Source organism: Aptenodytes patagonicus, chromosome 2 (genome assembly GCF_965638725.1).
Source record: "Aptenodytes patagonicus chromosome 2, bAptPat1.pri.cur, whole genome shotgun sequence".
NCBI classification, from domain to species: Eukaryota; Metazoa; Chordata; class Aves; order Sphenisciformes; family Spheniscidae; genus Aptenodytes; species Aptenodytes patagonicus.
The window spans coordinates 4,188,184-4,206,373 of record NC_134950.1 but is presented as its reverse complement, the minus strand read 5'-3'; the positions used below and the strand labels follow the sequence as shown (position 1 = coordinate 4,206,373).

At 37.4% G+C, this 18,190-nt stretch overlaps 1 protein-coding gene across 3 annotated transcripts in view; it reads right to left on the bottom strand.

Annotated features, from left to right (window-relative positions):
• Window positions 1-18,190, bottom strand: part of TRAPPC9 (trafficking protein particle complex subunit 9) — a 549,779-nt gene that overhangs the window by 451,336 nt on the left and 80,253 nt on the right. For all 3 annotated transcript variants that reach the window (XM_076329044.1, XM_076329045.1, XM_076329047.1), the window contains 3 exons: window positions 14,780-14,906; window positions 12,962-13,094; window positions 6,628-6,791 (listed from right to left, as the gene is read on the bottom strand). In XM_076329044.1, coding sequence (XP_076185159.1) covers window positions 6,628-6,791; window positions 12,962-13,094; window positions 14,780-14,906 — 424 coding nt within the window. The remainder of the gene's footprint in view (window positions 1-6,627; window positions 6,792-12,961; window positions 13,095-14,779; window positions 14,907-18,190) is intronic.

Here is an 18,190-nt window from a genome sequence, read left to right as displayed (position 1 = left end):
TATTAGGACTGCTACTATTCTTCTCAAAATTATTTGCTCTTAAGATAATCAGTCCACAAACAAAACCATAAAATTCTCAATTTAAGAATTACTTAAATAGGAACAAATTCAAGTTAGACTAGCAACGTGTATTTAGTATTTGGTATATTTGAACATTAATATCTCAATTGCATAGATTGCAAAGGTATAGAATTTATGAGCTATGAAGATTTTAATTTCTTTTTTCCTCTTTATAAAATGCCTTATATAACAACAGTGTAGACAAAGACATTAGGCCTATAAGAAAGCTAGAGAGGGACTTTTTACAATGGCAGGTACTGATAGGACAAGGGGTAATGGCTTTAAACTGAAAGAGGGTAGATTTAGATTAGATATAAGGAAGAAATTCTTCACTATGATGATGGTGAGGCACTGGAACAGGTTGCCCAGAGAAGCTGTGGATGCCCCATCCCTGGAAGTGTTCAAGGTCAGGTTGGACGGGGCTTTGAGCAACCTGGTCTAGTGGAAGATGTCCCTGCCCATGGCAGGGGGTTGGAACGAGATGATCTTTAAAGGTCCCTTCCAACCCAAACCATTCTATGATTCTACGATTTTTTTCAATAACAATGTTTAAGGCTATCAGCATTAAATTGTTCTGCAATTTACATCCACCACTTGATCAGATTCATTTCCAGAGAGTTAATCTTGACTAGGTTTCAAAATAATTTAGGGGAGTAATAATGTCAAAGGCAAGAAATTCAAAAGGACCTCACAAAATCAAGTGAGTAGACAAAAAGATGGACTTCAACATACATAAAGTTAAAATAATGCATCTGGGGGAAAAAAAAAGAGCCATGCATGCTATGTTGAACTTGGAACTGGCAGTTACAACTCCAGAAAGAAACCCTACAGTCACCATTGATGGTCCTCTGGAATCATCAGCTTAGTGAACAGCAACAGAAAAAAAACCCAAAAACAAAACAAACAAACAAACAAACAAAACCCCAACAACAAAACGTAGGTCATCATTAGGAAGGACACTGAGAGCAAGTCAAAGCGGGGCATTTTGCCACTGCGTAAAATCTTGGTGTGCTCACATCCTAAGTGTTATTTGCAGTTCTGGTCTCTGTACTGCAAGGAGGACATACTAGAGCTAGAGACAGTCCAAAGAAGGGTAAATAAAGTGATCAAGGGGGTGGAGCAGCTGCTATGCAAGCAGAGATTAAAAACGCTGGGACCCTTCAGTTTGAACAAAAGGCTGAGTAGGGAAAGATGACTACAGATTACAAAAATTACAAGGATGGTGGATAAAGTAAATGCAGAACTGTTGTTCACTAAATTCCCTGGTATGAGAACCAGAAGCACTTGATAAAACTAGTAGGAGGCCAGATTAAAACAGATACAGCACTTCTCTACCCAGCTGATAGTGAACTTCCGGAATCTGTTGCTACAGGAGGCTGCAGAGGTAAGCAATACCAGCTGCTTCAGAATGGGATTAGGCAAATTCATGGATAAGTCCACAAGGGGCTACTGAAAACGAGTATTTATGTACAGCAACTACAGATGCTGAGCAAGCACAACAGAAACACCACAACGGTGGCGAGACTTGCATGCTCTCCCTAAGCAGCGACTCCTAATGTCATGTGACTCCTGAGCTAGACGGACCATCAGCCCTAGTAGGACATTTCTTAAATTCTTACACCTTTGTCTTTCTGTGGGAGAATGGGACAGGATGGGACTGAATCCTCTATTAAGCATAGCATTATGATCTGCAGACAGCCTCAAAATTGCAAACGGAACTTAAAGCATCAGAGAAACCGTATGTACGTGGAATAGTGTTCTGAACACAGTTGTGGATTCCAGACGAACAGAGATTTACAAAAAAAACCACAGGAGGATAAAAAGATGCATTTCAGCCTGGAGGTCCAGTGAGACGCTAGCAACACTACTGGTAATTTAATTAAAATGCTTGGAACAGTGGGGGAAAGAGTTTAAAGGTAAAGACAAAAGGAAACAAAGTAGAAAGAAAAACATAACAGACTACAGCTGAAAGGTGAAGTCTGGGTAGAACATAACCAAAACAACTGCTGATTCGCAAGCTGAGCATCTGAAAGGAAATATATATGCAAGAGCAGTTTCCAGCCAGCACAGAAGGATCAGACCAGGGTACTCCACATCTCTGAATTTAACATGCACAAAGGTACACTGAATGCAAGTATGATCAGACACCTAAAGATAGAAATCTAATGTGCTTCAAGGCAACAAAGCGCTTCAGACTTCTACAGTAATCTGCACGTCTGATTCTTGATGCCTCACCAGCTGGAGTATATATTCCTAGCAGAATACACAGGACCTCAAAATAACTATCAGTTCTAAATGCATAGGCATTGACATTCATACATCTTCACTTCTCCAAATGCATGAAATTCTAGTAAAAATGAAAGCTGCTTATTTAGCACTGCAGAATATCTGCCACCTTTTTTTAAAATGAGGAACTGTGAGGTGTGCACACTAGAATTACAGGGTTAAAAGCACTAATAGTTCATCAGCTCATAGGCAATGTACGGATATTATTATTAATTTTCCTTTGAGATTGGGGAAAAACAGCCTCTTTCGAATTGAGGAGACAATCCAGAATATTTTGAATTCAGACCTGGTAGATAGAAATGAATTTGCAGGACTTGTTACGTTCTTTACAATGTAAATGTATCTAGTAGAGTTTCCTCTAGGCAATTAGCAAATATCCCTAAAAGAAGAAAAAAACCTGCTCTAAAATCATGAACCATTTGACATTTATCCTATGAGTAGAAAAAAGATTTAGTAAGAATCATACGAAATTATGAAGATCTCTGTCAGCCAGTGTGGGCAGAGTGGAAGAGATTTGAGCTCAGAAATCCAGATAGTAAAACCACAGCAGCTAGACTGGGGCTGGATTACCAACACTCCTCGTCCTACCTTCACAAGGACATTTGGACTAACTGGAGAAAAGCCTGCCCACATTCACAACTCTCTATGGAACATAACCCAGCTCCAATTTGAAAAACACTACAGTTTTGTTTGGCAAAAAAAGGTAAATAGATCTATTCCAGGATATTCACAGTTCTTAAAGTGGGTAACCTGGACCTCAGAGTAGATTTTTCATTCGTGGTCTGGCACAGCTAAAACAGCTGAGACCGCAAGCAGATGTGTTCAAAGACCATGGAAAGAATACAGCTAGACAGGTGAATTTATTTCTCTTTGTTTGAATTCCAGAGGTCAATCACTTCTAAGAAAGATCAGTGAGGTTTTGCTTCATCATCCAGGTTCATTCAGTGTGTGCAGCTGGTGCTCCCTACTACAGCCTAATAACCTGTGAGGCTGGTGAGAACGCCTGGCACACTCTTCTCAGTGCTTCAAGTTTGAAAACATCAGTGTCACATTTGCCCCTGAGTGGATCAACTAGTTGGGTTATCAAAGCTTTCAGAGCGCACCCCCTAACTGAGACATTACAAGCCTCTGACAAGAGCTGACTGGAGACAAAGTATGGAAAGGCATCCCCCTTCGCACGTCATCATTCTAAAAAAAGTATTAGACCATCTGACCTGGTGAGGGACAATATGAGGTGACACAGAGTTGACCTTGACAGTATACATGTGATGTCCAACCTACAGATACCACAGCCTGGTAGACAGAGTGGTGCAATGAGACATTAAAAGACGTGACAGACATGTTTATTGTGGCAGCATGACAAGTCCCTTTTGCTGATTTGCCTCAGGATCTGTTCCATAACACATGGCTGCTAAAGGACTCAAAAACCCTGTGATGTCCTTTATGAACTGCACAGAGTGAGCTGCCATTTCTGCTCATTTATCTGAGGGCCGGAGTGGAAAAGCTAAAGAGCTGCACCTGAAAGAAACAGAAGAGAGGAAGTAGGGGGAGGCAAGTTTGAAAGCCTGATCTCCAGAAGTTCTCATTAACAAGACACCATTGAAAACAATGCCAAAGAAGTGGGCTTCCTCAAGAAAAATGACAGGCTATAGCTAACATAATGAAGAAGGGAGGTCAGGTCACTGCACTGCAACAGCTAATCCCATCCAGTAATTTCCACAAAGAAATGCCAACGGTTGCCATCTACAGCATTCATCTTTGTGCTAAAAGTTGTGGCCCCAGAAACAGAAGGTAAGGAAATGGAAGTCAGGCAGGCAGGCATGCAGCAGCTGCAAAAGATTTACGAGCAACTGGCAAGACTAAAAGAACCAAAGCAAATTAGGTGAAACCAAGGATGATTGAAAGCTCTTTGTATTTGGCTGAAATTGGACAACATCTCATGGGCTCCCAAGTTGACAGGCAAGCTGTGGTCATGGCAGATGCAGATGCCTAACAGCTTTCAAGGAGACCTTGAGCAGTTCAAATCACAGGCACATTTCAGCCGAGGAGTAGTAAAGAACATCCAAGAGACAACTACTTAATGCACTACAGATAGTTCATAATTGTCTGCATATGCTCTCAACTTGATATATAATAACAAGTTAAGAGTTTGTGTTGTATCCACATTATTTCCATGCATATAGTATATTCACTGACCAAACTGAGCTGCTGACATGACAAATATTTAGTTCCCTGTTGATCACCAGAATCCCATGTCACACTGTACTGTGAGTCCATCCTTATGCATTTGTATCAATTTACGAGAACTGAAATTGAAGAGAGTCCATTAAAAAAGGCAAAGGTCCGTCCTTTGCAAGACCTATGTGCAATCACATTTGAAATAACGTAATTATTACATGCTTAATGTGGACCATTAGTTCTTTTGCCATGGACAGCGTTTTTCAGCGCTTTACATCGTACCCACAGCAGACAGTCATGTAAAAAGTCGTACTTATTTAAGTATGTATTTTCCTCCAATAACATGGCTCATCTCGAGCATACAGTTCCAAATACAGGGGTGCATTTCACTTCTGTGAGACAATGCAAGAAACTGAAGACTGCTTGACAGGACCCTGGATAGCCTAATCTAAAGCTTTGCTTTCAAAAGAAGGTTGGATAAGACTATTTCCAGAGGTCCGTGCCCACGTAGACTTCCACAATTCTATGATTCTGATACCATGGTTCTCACACTCTCAGAACAAATATCATTCGGTGCCTCTCAAAATGCACTCTCATTTCTAATTTTCTGAAATGGCGATTTAAGTGTTGCATTTTTTTGAGTATGCATATTTCTAAGTTATTAATCAGAAATTTTCGTTTTTCTGATAAAGACAATTATTATCATGCTTAATAACATCTAAAAGACTGTCAAATACACAAAGAGGGTTCATGATAAAAAATTTCTATAGAGAAAGAAAATGAAGGATGAAGTAAAATTAAAGTTTTACTGAACTCATAGCTGAATGTATCAACTTTTCTCCTTTTTCCCCACTGTTATTAACAAAAGTTGTAACTGAGAGATTATGATGGTTTTAAAGTTGACAAGAGTCCCTTTTTCAAAATTTTGAACCAATTAACTGTGTAATGTTATGTACTAAGAGTCTGATTAACATCTGATTCAGAGGCCCATATATTCCACCATTTAATACATTTCATTACATAAACTTCACCATTTAATATGTATGCTGTATTTGGTCTTTCCGTTACATACATAGAGCACCTAGCACAGTAGGAGCACATTGGAATTACTGAAATAAGAACAGTAAGTCATCATACGTTTCAGCTTCTAAAATTATTCTTGGTAACAAGTCTCAGACAGAAAATCTATTCTTAGATGACTGGCAACTCCTATTCTCTCAGGTTGCAGAGGAGAGGATACTCTGTTGGAAAAAAAATCATGAGCTCGAATACTGAAATGAACAAAAATCACTAGGTATCACATTGCATTTTAATATTCCAGCACTGACAGAATAAAACCTGCAATAAAATAAGGTATTTCTATTGTAAGTAAAGATTATCTTGCTTGTCATCTGCAGTTCTTCTGGTAATGTCATTTTCATAACGATGCCTCAGAGGACAAACCAAAAATGATAAAACACATCACAAAACAAAAACAAGATTCACCTATCAGATGACTTTTTAATACTACTATATACAGAGCATTTTAGGAGAAATAACTGGAAGCAGGAGATGTACTGTACTTCTTCCATACCTTCAATTATTCTTTTAACTCACAATAGCTTATTTATTGCCTTGTTTTTTAAAGTCTTTTATCCCATTTTTTTCTTATTGCTCACTGAGTGAGATAGAGGTAGGCTTATTTACTTCCACTCCCTCAAGTAGGACATCACTGCTAATGGTTATTTATTTAATTAACTAATCAGGTTATTTAGACATAAGGAGAAAATAATTTAGACCCAAGATTCTTGCTTTTTACTAGTTATTGCCTCAGGATTTTTTTTTCCAAGTAACATAAAAATGAAATATAGATTTCCAAAAAGCAGGTGACCCTTTGACACACAGATGGTTCTACAATTTCCTCCATTTTCTTTCTACATTTTCGTACATTCTCTTTCATTTCTATATTCCTACAACAAAATCAAACTGAATGATTCCAGTTCCTTAACAGGGATTATGACATTTATTCTAACCGGACCTAAAAGAAGTATAACACAACTAGTTCCCCTTTTATCAGAGAAAAAGTGATCATTATTATTTCTAAATATAAATCAGCATACACACCCTTAGTGTTGACTGTTTTCGCTGTGACCTCTAGTTTCTCCAATGGTTCTGTTCCAATATTTTCTAACTTAATGATAAGCTGTTGGGTCTCTCCATTGTAAAGCTGGACAGACACATTAGTGGAGATTTCATCCCCTGAAGAAGGCTGAAGTGTATGAGCAGACCTACAAAATGTGACACACAGACAAACAAAATATCATGATAAACATGTTAAAAGCCTGTCCAAGTTACTATATTCTATTAACTATTCTTTGAAGACTCGGAAGCTACTGCTCTGCAATCTTGAAGATATTAGATATCATTTTCCATTCTCATTTTAGCCAGGGTCATTTTTTATAACCATTGAGGATAAATGTTCGTATTTAATGCATAAGACAAGTCAGATTTCAAACAATATAAAATATGTATTCCTAACTCTGAAAGCTTGTTAAAAATTGCTGCAAAAACCATAAGAAAGGGAAAAGAGCAAAAAAGCAATAGCAGGTCATTAGAATGAATAAACTTGAAAAAAGCGGTATCTGATCTACCAAGTGTTTGAACACTAGGGTTGAGTAACAATGAGTATCAAGAGCTGAATGTAAAACAAAAATAATAAAAAATAAAATTGAGGAGAATAAGAAGTTGAGTGCTACATAGGATTACCAGGGTGAGAGTCCTCTGCAAGATCCTGACGTCCATACTGCTCTCTGATCAGCCCGTAAAAATTACAAAAGTGAGAATGAAGTAAACTGGTAGAAGAAACCTCAGAAGAGATGAAACCTTTGTACTCACAAGTGAGGATACATTATCTTACATTGTTAGGCATTCCCAAACTCCACCAACATATGATATACGTGGAATTAGGACAGAAACGCCTTTAATGACAGATAAGCAGCACTAAATGTTTTACACAGCTGTTCACCCAGAAACTGTTTTCTTAAGGGATCATAAACAGTATCTGAAATACGAGGTAAGATATACTTAGCAGAGCAATATATTGTAAAAATAACGTAAAGATGAAACAAAAATTATTGTATGAGTTTTATGTGCCAGAGAAAATGCATGGGAATCTAAAGCTTCAGAAACATGAGAATTTATTTAAATGAGTATCAAGCATTTCATTTTAAAGTAACAAATGTGTCAAACCAGTCAATTATTGAAATAGCAGATATGCACAGTGCTATGACAACACATCATAGATAAAGGAGAATTGAGCAGTAACATTGACCTTTGCTGGGAGAAAGTAATACGGGAGTTCAGAGAATGCAGTTTTAGTGGACAGCAGAGGGCATAAACCTCATGGGAGTGGATCCTGGAAGAAACTCACTTTGTGAAAGGTGAAACTGAATATAAACAAACTCTTTAGAACGTGAATAAGGGAAGAAGGATTGCAGAACAAGACAGATGGGCAGAGGTTCAATTTCTGACTGTATTTTTCATGCTAATGCAAAGTAGTCAAAAGGGATCAAGGACACAAGGGCAAAAGCTACTGAGATTAATGACTGATAAATCTGTTGGGAAACCCAGGTTCAGTAACTTCTTTTGGCAGGTATTTCTGCTATCCTTCCTTTCTATCCTATCCTTCCTTAGCACAAGATAAGCAGCCTCCACAAACAAAAGAAGATTTTAGTCTTTCAGAATGCATCTATGACAACAAGTACTTAAAACACGTATTTTTTTATCATTTAAAATTTACTGTCATGTATTGTTATCATTGCAGCACTCAGAAGTTTGGGCATTTGGAGTGACAGGACAGAAGAAATTTCTTTTCTCCCCTCATATTTAAACAAAAGCATCAAGGAATTGCATACTAACAAACCAAACAAATGGTACTTTCAACTACTGTATAAATGCACATCTGAAACCTGAGCCCAAGCTAATTCAGCTTACACATCCTTTTCTGTAATACAGCTTCTTAAATTAAAAACTATCTCAATCCTTGTTTAAGTACTGCGTAGCCACCAGCTTTGTTCTGAACTTGCAAGACCTCAGGACTGAGGCTTGCCATGAGGACATTGGTAGATGAAAAATTAGATATGAGCCGGCAATGTGCGCTTGCAGCCAAGAAAGCCAATCATATCCTGGGCTGCATCAAAAGAACTGTGGCCAGCAGGTCAAGGGAGGTGATTCCCCCCCCTCTACTCCACTCTGGTGAGACCCCACCTGGAGTACTGCGTCCAGCCCTGGAGCCCTCAGCACAGGGAAGACACAGACCTGTTGGAGCATATCCAGAGGAGGGCCACAAAAATGGTCAGAGGGCTGGAACACCTCCCTTATGAATAAAGGCTGAGAGCGTTGGGGTTGTTTGGCCTAGACAAGAGAAGGCTTTGGGGAGACTTTATTGCAGCCTTTCAATACTTAAAGGGGGCTTACAAGAAAGACAGAGACATTTTAGCAGAGCCTGTAGTGACAGGACAAGGGGCAACAGTTTTAAACTGAAAGAGGGTAGATTTAGATTGGACAATTTAGTAAGAAATTTTTTATGATGAGGGTGGTGAGACACTGGAACAGGTTGCCCAGAGAAGCTGTGGATGCCCCATCATTGGCAGCGTTCAAGGTCAGGTCAGATGGGGCTTTGAGCAACCTGATCTAGCTGAAGATGTCCCTGCCCACGGCAGGGGGTTTGGACTAGATGACCTTTAGAGGTCCCTTCCAACCCAAACCATTCTATACTTCTGTGCCTGCTCTGAACTTGTCCTGACCTGCCTGCAACTTTGGTTTGACTTACTGTAGCTGTAGCAGCAATTTTTCTTCTGACCTGGTGGCTACGCCTATTGCTTTATTTCTGTTACCTCTGTTTGGTACAACCATAGTTTCATATAGATAGCAGTAACAAGCAGGTGTACTAGGTTGAATGAGATATTTATGACAAACACAGTGAGAGAAACACAAGTCTGGTATGATAGCAGAGGCATTGTGAAGTGGAGACACAGGATTTAGCGGAGAGGACTACTGGTGTGGGATGGTAAGAGATGGGGCACACGCTTAGCATCAGAGACCCCACACCTATTCACTAACAGTCAAAGAAATGCAGGCCTGGAGCTGGACAAAAAGAGCTTTCAGGGGTAACAAAGAAAACAAGAATCTAACATACAAAAAAAGCACCACATATATTAAATTCGGTTGTAACGTGGAGCTTGAGTGAAAAAAACCCCAAGGCATAAAAATGTGTTAGCAAACAAAAATGGCCTCAAGTGTTTTCTAGAGTGAGAGGGGGGAAAAAAAAAAAATCAACATCATATTCCTCTCAGTGAAGGTCTCCAGATGCTGACAGCTAGCTGTACCACCAGACTGAAAAGGCCAATCTTAGGACCCAGAGGAGCAGTGGGAGGGTGAGCGTAAGACCAGGATAATAGGTAGAAAATAGGAAGTGTGTGTATAACAATTTTAAGTGTATTTATTAGTGATTCTTCTTGTGTATAGAGTATTTTTCTCTCTTTTTCTTTCTTCTGTAATAATTGCATCTGCATTAATAATGATTCCTGTATTGGACTATTGAGATACAAACAGTAAGTTCTTAGCTTTATACATTCCTCTTTGCTCATAAACAAGATTTTGAGCATAACAGTATTGTACAATTATTTCAGTATATTAGAAAATACTCATCAGGAAAGCAACCTATAATACCTGGCACACTGGCATGCAGCTTTTCTGCTTCTTGTGGAAACGACTGATATTTCTCCAAGTTCATCCATATTAGACGACTTTCATTATTTTACTTATAGATTTGTCATTTTCTTCCCTCAATTTTCTTACTTTATAGGCTTTTTCCATCAAGACTGTTTTGCTCAGTATTGTAATATTTTTATATACTATATATGATACATATAAATTTATGCATAATTATAAATACATATAATGATGAAAACATATACTAACAAAGTCATTCCCAAGCCACAGCAAGCTTCATTACAGCTCCTGCTAAGTTGAGCTTATTAAATTGACCTTCCATAACACAAATCAATCAAAAAAAATTTTACAGTTCTAACAAGGCATTATGGTATGCCTAGAAAGGCCTGGACTTACTCTTGCCAATATGACTATCACCCCAAAATTACTACTAGATCAATCAACTGTTGAAGAAATTATAAACAGCTATATTTGACCTTTCAAACAAACCTTTTCCTACATACCAGCAGTTTCACCTACAAAGAAGCAAGGCAATAAATACACTATCAAGATTATCTCAAATACTTCAAAAATAAATAAATTTGGTGACAAATTAAGAAAAGTCAGCTCAGCTCCAGTAGAAGGTTCCAAAGACAATCAGCTATAAAAACTCATGTGCTCTGTCAGGAAAAGACTCTCGAGAATAGAGCCCAACATCAAATGTTGGTAAGATGGGTGTCAAAGCAAATGTAGAAGTAAAGCAAATCAGCAAGATGCAAGGATAGAAATTGGATTCGGATTTTATCCTGCTGTCTCTAAATTCAGAATGTTCTTTCTTTCATTTCTTCACCATGTCTTTTAAAAATACATCATCCTCCGGAGAACCCAAAGGATAAAACGCTGTTCAAAGGAGTCGCATGAGGCAATTTGCTGGTATCATAGAGGCTGGGAGAAGAAGTAACTGATGGTAAACAGAGACACCTCTGGCATACTGCATGGTAGCCAGGAGTGCTTCTGAATTCCCAGGGTGTTACAGGAACTGAGACCGAGTACTGAAACTAAAGCATCTGAAGAAACTAACAGTAAATTTAACACCAATGAAAAAGTAAATTCACACCAGTTCACAAAGAAAATCTTGTTAATGTTCCACATTATCAGCTGAACATACATCCAAGAAGAGCAGCTATTATGCTCATTTAAGACTATTTGCAATTCCCTCTGTATTTCAAACCCATCATCTTCTTTAATACATTCATAACTTTGGCTAGCCAATATTAATTTTGATTACAGCTAAACCACATAGACTCCACATCTAGCAGAATTTTTATAGGGAATTTACCAACATGTAACTCAATTGCAGCGTTTTATTATTTTGCTGTCTTCATCAGGATATTACTTTTGTATCTCTGTAATACAATGCCATCAACACAGCCCATTCCACATTAGAAAAGTAGAATTCAGTATGGAAAAATCAGAACCAAACTGGTTCCTTTGCTTTAACTAAGTAAACCATACTGAAGAACGCAATAAAAAAAAAATATTACATATATATACACATATATATCTCTGTGTCATACGATACTGATGGCCATCCTACTAAGGATCATAAATGGAGCTGAGATCTTCCAATCAATAGAACAATCCCTGTGGTACTTGAGCTATCAAGGCAGTAAGTAACAAAGGCTGTTTCCTGATCCATAGCTAAAAGGACTATTAAAAAAAAAAAAAGGGAAAACTGAAATTCCGTACTTTTACAACTATTTGCAAAACAATAGATGGCTGGCAAGACTCTGAGATATAGTGATCAACATGCAGCTTAGTAGGTGAATACTCTTGAACTTTGAAAAGTTCCAAAAATCGAATTGAATCAGCGTCTTACCAACTCTCTCTAAAATTGTGGAATTAGTCAGCCGCATTCTTCAAGAAAAAAAAGCTAAAAAAAACCTCACAAAAAACCCACACTACTACTGTGATCTTTTTGGTGAGTGTATAAGGAAGTTATTTTAGTTGATTCTTCCTGTACCTTTTAAACATATTGTTTCTGTAGTACGGTATCGTTTGGTCCTCTCCTAAACAATGGAAATATTGATATATTGGAGCAAGTCCAGAAGAGGGTTATCAAAATGATTAGGAGGCTAGAGCACATGACATATGAGGACAGGTTCAAAGAGCTGGGTTTGCTCAGTTTGAAAGAAAGAAGAGGGGGTGATTTTTACTTTTGTGAGTACGGTCAGACATGGGAACTGATTTCCCACAGAGGTGATGGAAACACCGCCCATGGAGATAATTAAAATTTAACTAGATCATGTCCTGGGCAACCTGATCTAACATTTAAGTCATATCACTTGTCAAAGCTGGCTCTGCTTTGAACAAGAACCTGGACCAGATGACCTCCAGAGGCACCCTTTCCAACCTACACTATTCCATGGATTACCTCTTTACTGCAAGATTTTATGAACATTTAGCCTTTAAAGGATTCAGTCTTTTAAAACTATGACTCTAATAATGAATAACCATTACACTCGCTCAGTTAATTAAATCTCAAAATATTTTCTATGAAATTCCAAGGTTTCAAGCAGTAAAACAAAAAAAATAGATTTGTATTGTAAAGTAAATAGCACAGATATAGTTTATGGCTTGTTTTACTGAAGCACCGATTATATACTCAGATGAAGGAGTTTTTATTCAACACTTAACTACGCTTAAATACAACCAAATAAAATCATCATTTAATTCAGTTTCTCACCTTGGAAGGGAGGTACTGATCTGCAGCCTTGGCAAAGCTGGAATGACTTCAACAGTACAGCCATTGGTCTTCACTCCTGGCAGATTGTCCAGAAGGCAATCACTGAAGACTCCAAAAACTGAAGTATGGTAACCTGATTTTTAGAAGAAAACACCAGTATGTTGTGAATTTTTCTGTTTCCTGAAAGGTCTAAAAGTACTAAGCTTACTAGTCAGATCTTGCCAATATTTCTGCTACCCAAACCACCACCTTCTCTACAGAAGAATCTTCTCAGGACACAAAATACATAAAAGGTTTTCAAATCCCCTAAATAACATTTATAACTACATGACAACATACAAACAACACACATGTATGCCTTTATGACATGTAAATTTAAAAAAATAAAAGAGTCCATGATTTCTACCACACATTGTATAAGTTCTGTAGAATCCTTTACGAGATCAACATCACAAGTCATAGTACAGAGACCACCATTTTATACTACATCACCTAATCCACTGGTGCACATAGAACTTGTTACCCTTCAACATATGTTAACCGTTCCCTATTTCCTCTAAAAACTGTTTATAGGAACGAGTTTCAACTGTATCCACAAGTGAAGTAAAAAAGAATCCTAAAGGAAATTAATTAGGAAAAAAAATATATATATGCATACATGCATACCCACACAGACACCTGCCATGCAAGACCACAGCTTATCCTCTAAAAGTTCAATTTAGTAGGAAAGTACCTCTACACCAATTCCTTACCAGGCAATATATACAAGCTACACTGAAGGAAAAATTGATACATTGACAGACAAACAGCCACCAAGTACAGAAATCAACTCCTCCACTTGCAATACATTTTTAGTATGTGAAACTAAAAGCAGACAACTACAGCACAAATGTTCTGAATGCTTTGATGCTATTCTGTATTTACTGAAATAGTTTCTGGAAAAAAAAAATCAAATGAAGAATCATTTTATGAGCAGACAGAAAAGCACTTAAGAAAAACTCAGTGAGAACAGAGTTTCTTCAAGTTCAAAGCCATCTTCTTTTGGTGTTTAGCTTTATTAAAATGGTTCTTTTCCTGTAATTCTGTATTCCGGGAACACGTACCTAAAATTGTGTGTTGGTAAGATGATTCAGTCCTACTACTTGTTGAATCTATCATCTTCACATATACCTCCTTTTCTAGGAGACTGATCTGCTCGTCTTCTACAAAAGCTCTTTAATTCTCTTTACTTACTACAAACACAATTTTATTTAGGCTTATTAATGAAATGATATCTCGACTGCAACAGACTACACACATTGGCTAAACTGTTTCTACAGAAGCAATCTGCAAAAATTTCTGTAATCTTACATGAACACGATTAATTAAGAAAAACGAACTGCAAGATTATCTTCTGCATTCTCATGAAAACGTTCAAGTAATCCTCCTCAGAAGCTTTCCAAATGAAAGCATTAATAAAGGGGAGTTTGAGTTCATTATCCTTTTCCACTCATACGTGAGATACTGTAAATATGTGTTCATTACTGCTGTTACAACCAAGGAATTTTTCGGGCTATGTTTTTTATGAAGTCTAGTATAGAAAACAGATTTCCTTTTTTTTTTGTTTTGTTTTGTTTTTTTGTTGGGTCGACGGTTGGACTCGATGATCTTAGAGGTCTTTTCCAACCTCAATGATTCTATGATTCTATGATTCTTTTACTTACTGAGGAGAATTCAGAGTGCCAAATATATATGTGTCATACAAACTTATGTAATCCACAGAGATGTAAAACACATGGTTGTTTTGCTAGGAAGAGAATGACTAAAGACATCCCTTACCATTAACAGTGATCTGTCCAGTAGTTTGAGGAACACCCACAAGAGTTACCGGATAGAGACCAGATTCTGCAGGTAGAGAAAGAGCTGCAGGAAGAGATTCGAATTCTACTCCTGTTGTCAAGAGACCCTGAAAAAGTCATATTACATAGATAAATGCCTTTATGATATACACTTACATTTTTATGATATATACTTATATTTTAATCTCTCGCATTACATCACCCAAACTTTTACTATTTATTCCAATTTCCTCATTGCAGTTATTTTGGTTTTTAAGTTCCAGTGACTGAAGCATGCATCTTGAATTACGACAAGATTTGCGTTCAACACTGAAACGTGTTTCAGGATCTGAGGGGGGAACAATGTATGAAAAACTAATAAAAATTTATACCCAAGCACAGTAAAAAGAATGAGTGATTTAATCTGCATGGTGTTGTTTTGTACCTACATTTAATTGTACCTGTGACCTTACTTATGTATTTGCTTATATTTTGGACAGTGGAAATCAAACATCAATAGTGGCTCTTGCTTAGCTTTAATTAAAGTTCCTGGCCAGAAAACAGGAGGAAAAAAATTTAGTATTTACAGATAATAAAGCAAGCCTAGCTTTACTATCCAACCTAAACATCTCAGTGAGTTGGAATAAGACATTCACTTTTCTAAATCGATCCTTTATCAAGCTTAGATGCCTGCAGTTAGGCTGTATGATTTACTCCCTTAGTGTATATCAGAGAAATCTCTTAGCATCCTAAATTTAGAACATGGGACAAAATAAGAAATTAAGAAAAAAAAAAAATTTAACAAACTTTTAAACACAGCATTACTATCCTTAGTAGACTGGGGGGGGGTTAAGCTCGGTTAATGAATTTAAGATGCTTCAACACAGAATGTACTGTTACAAGTAAGAAATTTAATGCTGTAAAGCACATAAGTCTAAGTTACCAGCTGCTTTTCTATACACATAGATTTTTATTTTTATTTTTTTAATAAAGATGCCATCCAAATATCTCCATCAAGTAATGCAGTAAGTACAACTGGATTAAACCTCAACTCCATGAGGATGCTTCACAGGAACTCAAAACTCTATGGAAGAGGTAGATACTATTTTTGTAAAGACATGAAAAAAATCATCATTTGAGCCACAGAAAACCACAAAGAGACTGAAGACTGAACAAGGAGTTTAAGAAGCAGCAACGTTATCTGCAGAGTGCCAGAATACCAGCATTGTTTTCCTTTGAAAACATCTATGATTGCCTAGTTTTTAGTTCAATTGGATTATGAATGGTGTGCCTCTAATGCTCATGTCAGTTGTAAAAGACAGACTAGCCCTCTTATGTTTCTAATTCTCAGTTAGAAATTAGGAAAATTGATACTCGTATAACAAGTACTTAAAGAAACGCAAATGGCACCACTGAAATTACCCAGGCAATGACTGAAACTTGACCTGTCATGTACATTAAGTTTTAATGGCCTGATTTGCATTGGGACTAACCACCAGCAAGTCTTCTTCAAGCAATTCCTAGATATTAACCAAAATCAACACACCAGCAGTAAAAAACTGAACTAAATTAAAAGCTATTATCAGAATTTCTTCCCTCCTCAGAAGGCAGTGTGCCTTCTGGAAAACTAACAAACAACTGTCTTTTATGTACATGCTACATAACGGCTAAATAAATGCTTTGCACCTAAGATTTTTAACAGCAAAGTCCTAAACACACCAGAAGCTTAAGAAAGCAAACTGAACAGGTTTGTCAGGTTCTTGATTTCTCTTCTACTGAAGATCTGAAGTCATCAAGATTATAATATACCCAAAAGCTAAAAAAATCCTTCGTTCTAGCAATTACTTCTTTGTAGACTTGACACTGTTGAGACAACACCTAATTCAATCAAAGCTATTCTGGCTTTGTGGAAAGGCATGTTAGAGAGCTCTATCCTTCTCTAATACTGCACAAAATTCAATGTCATCATTTTGCTTGAGTTGTAAGAAAATACTGTATCAAACCCTCACTTTTACTGAATTTTAGTTTTCCCCCAGTTTCACACGGAGACTTCAGCTGTCAGAAACAATCCACAAAAAAGTAAGTAAAAACTAATTCTGTGTTATAATTGTCTTACATTCACCACCCAGTGTACCAGAGCACTGCCGTTTTTTGATTCCCACTTCATAAACGCAAGCTTGGTCACTACTTTTCAAATAGGTCTGTTTATGTAGCTGGGAGCTTAAGCAGGCCTTGTTTGCACTCTTGGTGAAATATTCCTTGCAATACTACAGAATAAAGAGATTAAAATAATTATTGCAATAACTAGACAATACAAACTAATTTTAGATATGATGCAACACAATTGATTGCATGTGACTGAATATGAATCCTTCCAGTGGGATTCACCCCACAGAAATGGGGTGAACATTCACACTTTAATACTGACTTAGCCTCAGTCTTCATCATAATCATTCTGCTTTTGCTTTGGCTGAAGCAAATCTTAGAACATAAACAAAAGGTGACCCCATGCACCCTCCTAAACTCACTTTTAAAACAGGTACAGAAGGCTTTGTAAGATTATTTCAGTCCCGAAAGCACTGAACTATCATTTGTCCAAATATTCAAATATATTTTAATTATTCAGGATTCACCTCAACTAAATACTTTCATCCAAGGACTTAAAGTCCTAAAAAATCTATGACAAAAAAAACCCTCCAATGTCTTGTTTAGTACCAGCTATAACAAATGCAAATAAACAGAACTGACAGGGACCCCTTCTAACTCATCTTCCTACTCTGAAGCAGAGCCAACTCCACGTTAACAATTCCCAGCATGTTTATTCTAGGGAGTTGGAATTTCCCTCAGTGGTAGTCTCTAAAAGGGGATTAGGTAACTTAATGCAGTGGTTAAACTGGAAAGCCTTTCCAGTTCAAACTTTCTCCCAATACTACACTGAACTTACCTTGTAACAATTAATACACATCATTATTTTCCCACTCCTAGCTAACTCCCCAAAATAGCCAGTATATCAAATGCCTATAAACATATACAAAACACTAAGAAATGACAACACCATTGCAAAACCATAGTCAGGTCACTTCTCTGAAACATGGGAAGCTCCTCATTAAGACATGGTCCTCATTAGCCCAGTTTTCCTTGGGGCAAGGGAGAGAGGGAAGCAATGGGTAAATACAGCTTTCTCCCATGTTCTTACTCCTCTGCTTCACATTTTTAGTCAAGCTGGATGTCAGGACATACATTCATACATTCATTTCACTTCTTGCAGTATAACCAATCTTGTGCTTTTACGTAATACAAATTAGTCCCCCATCCCAGCAATTAGACATCGTCCACTATCAAGCTGGATGGAGGGGGTGCATGGGAAGACATTTCCCTGAAAGCCTTTTACGTTCCCGTAAAGGAAAAAAAA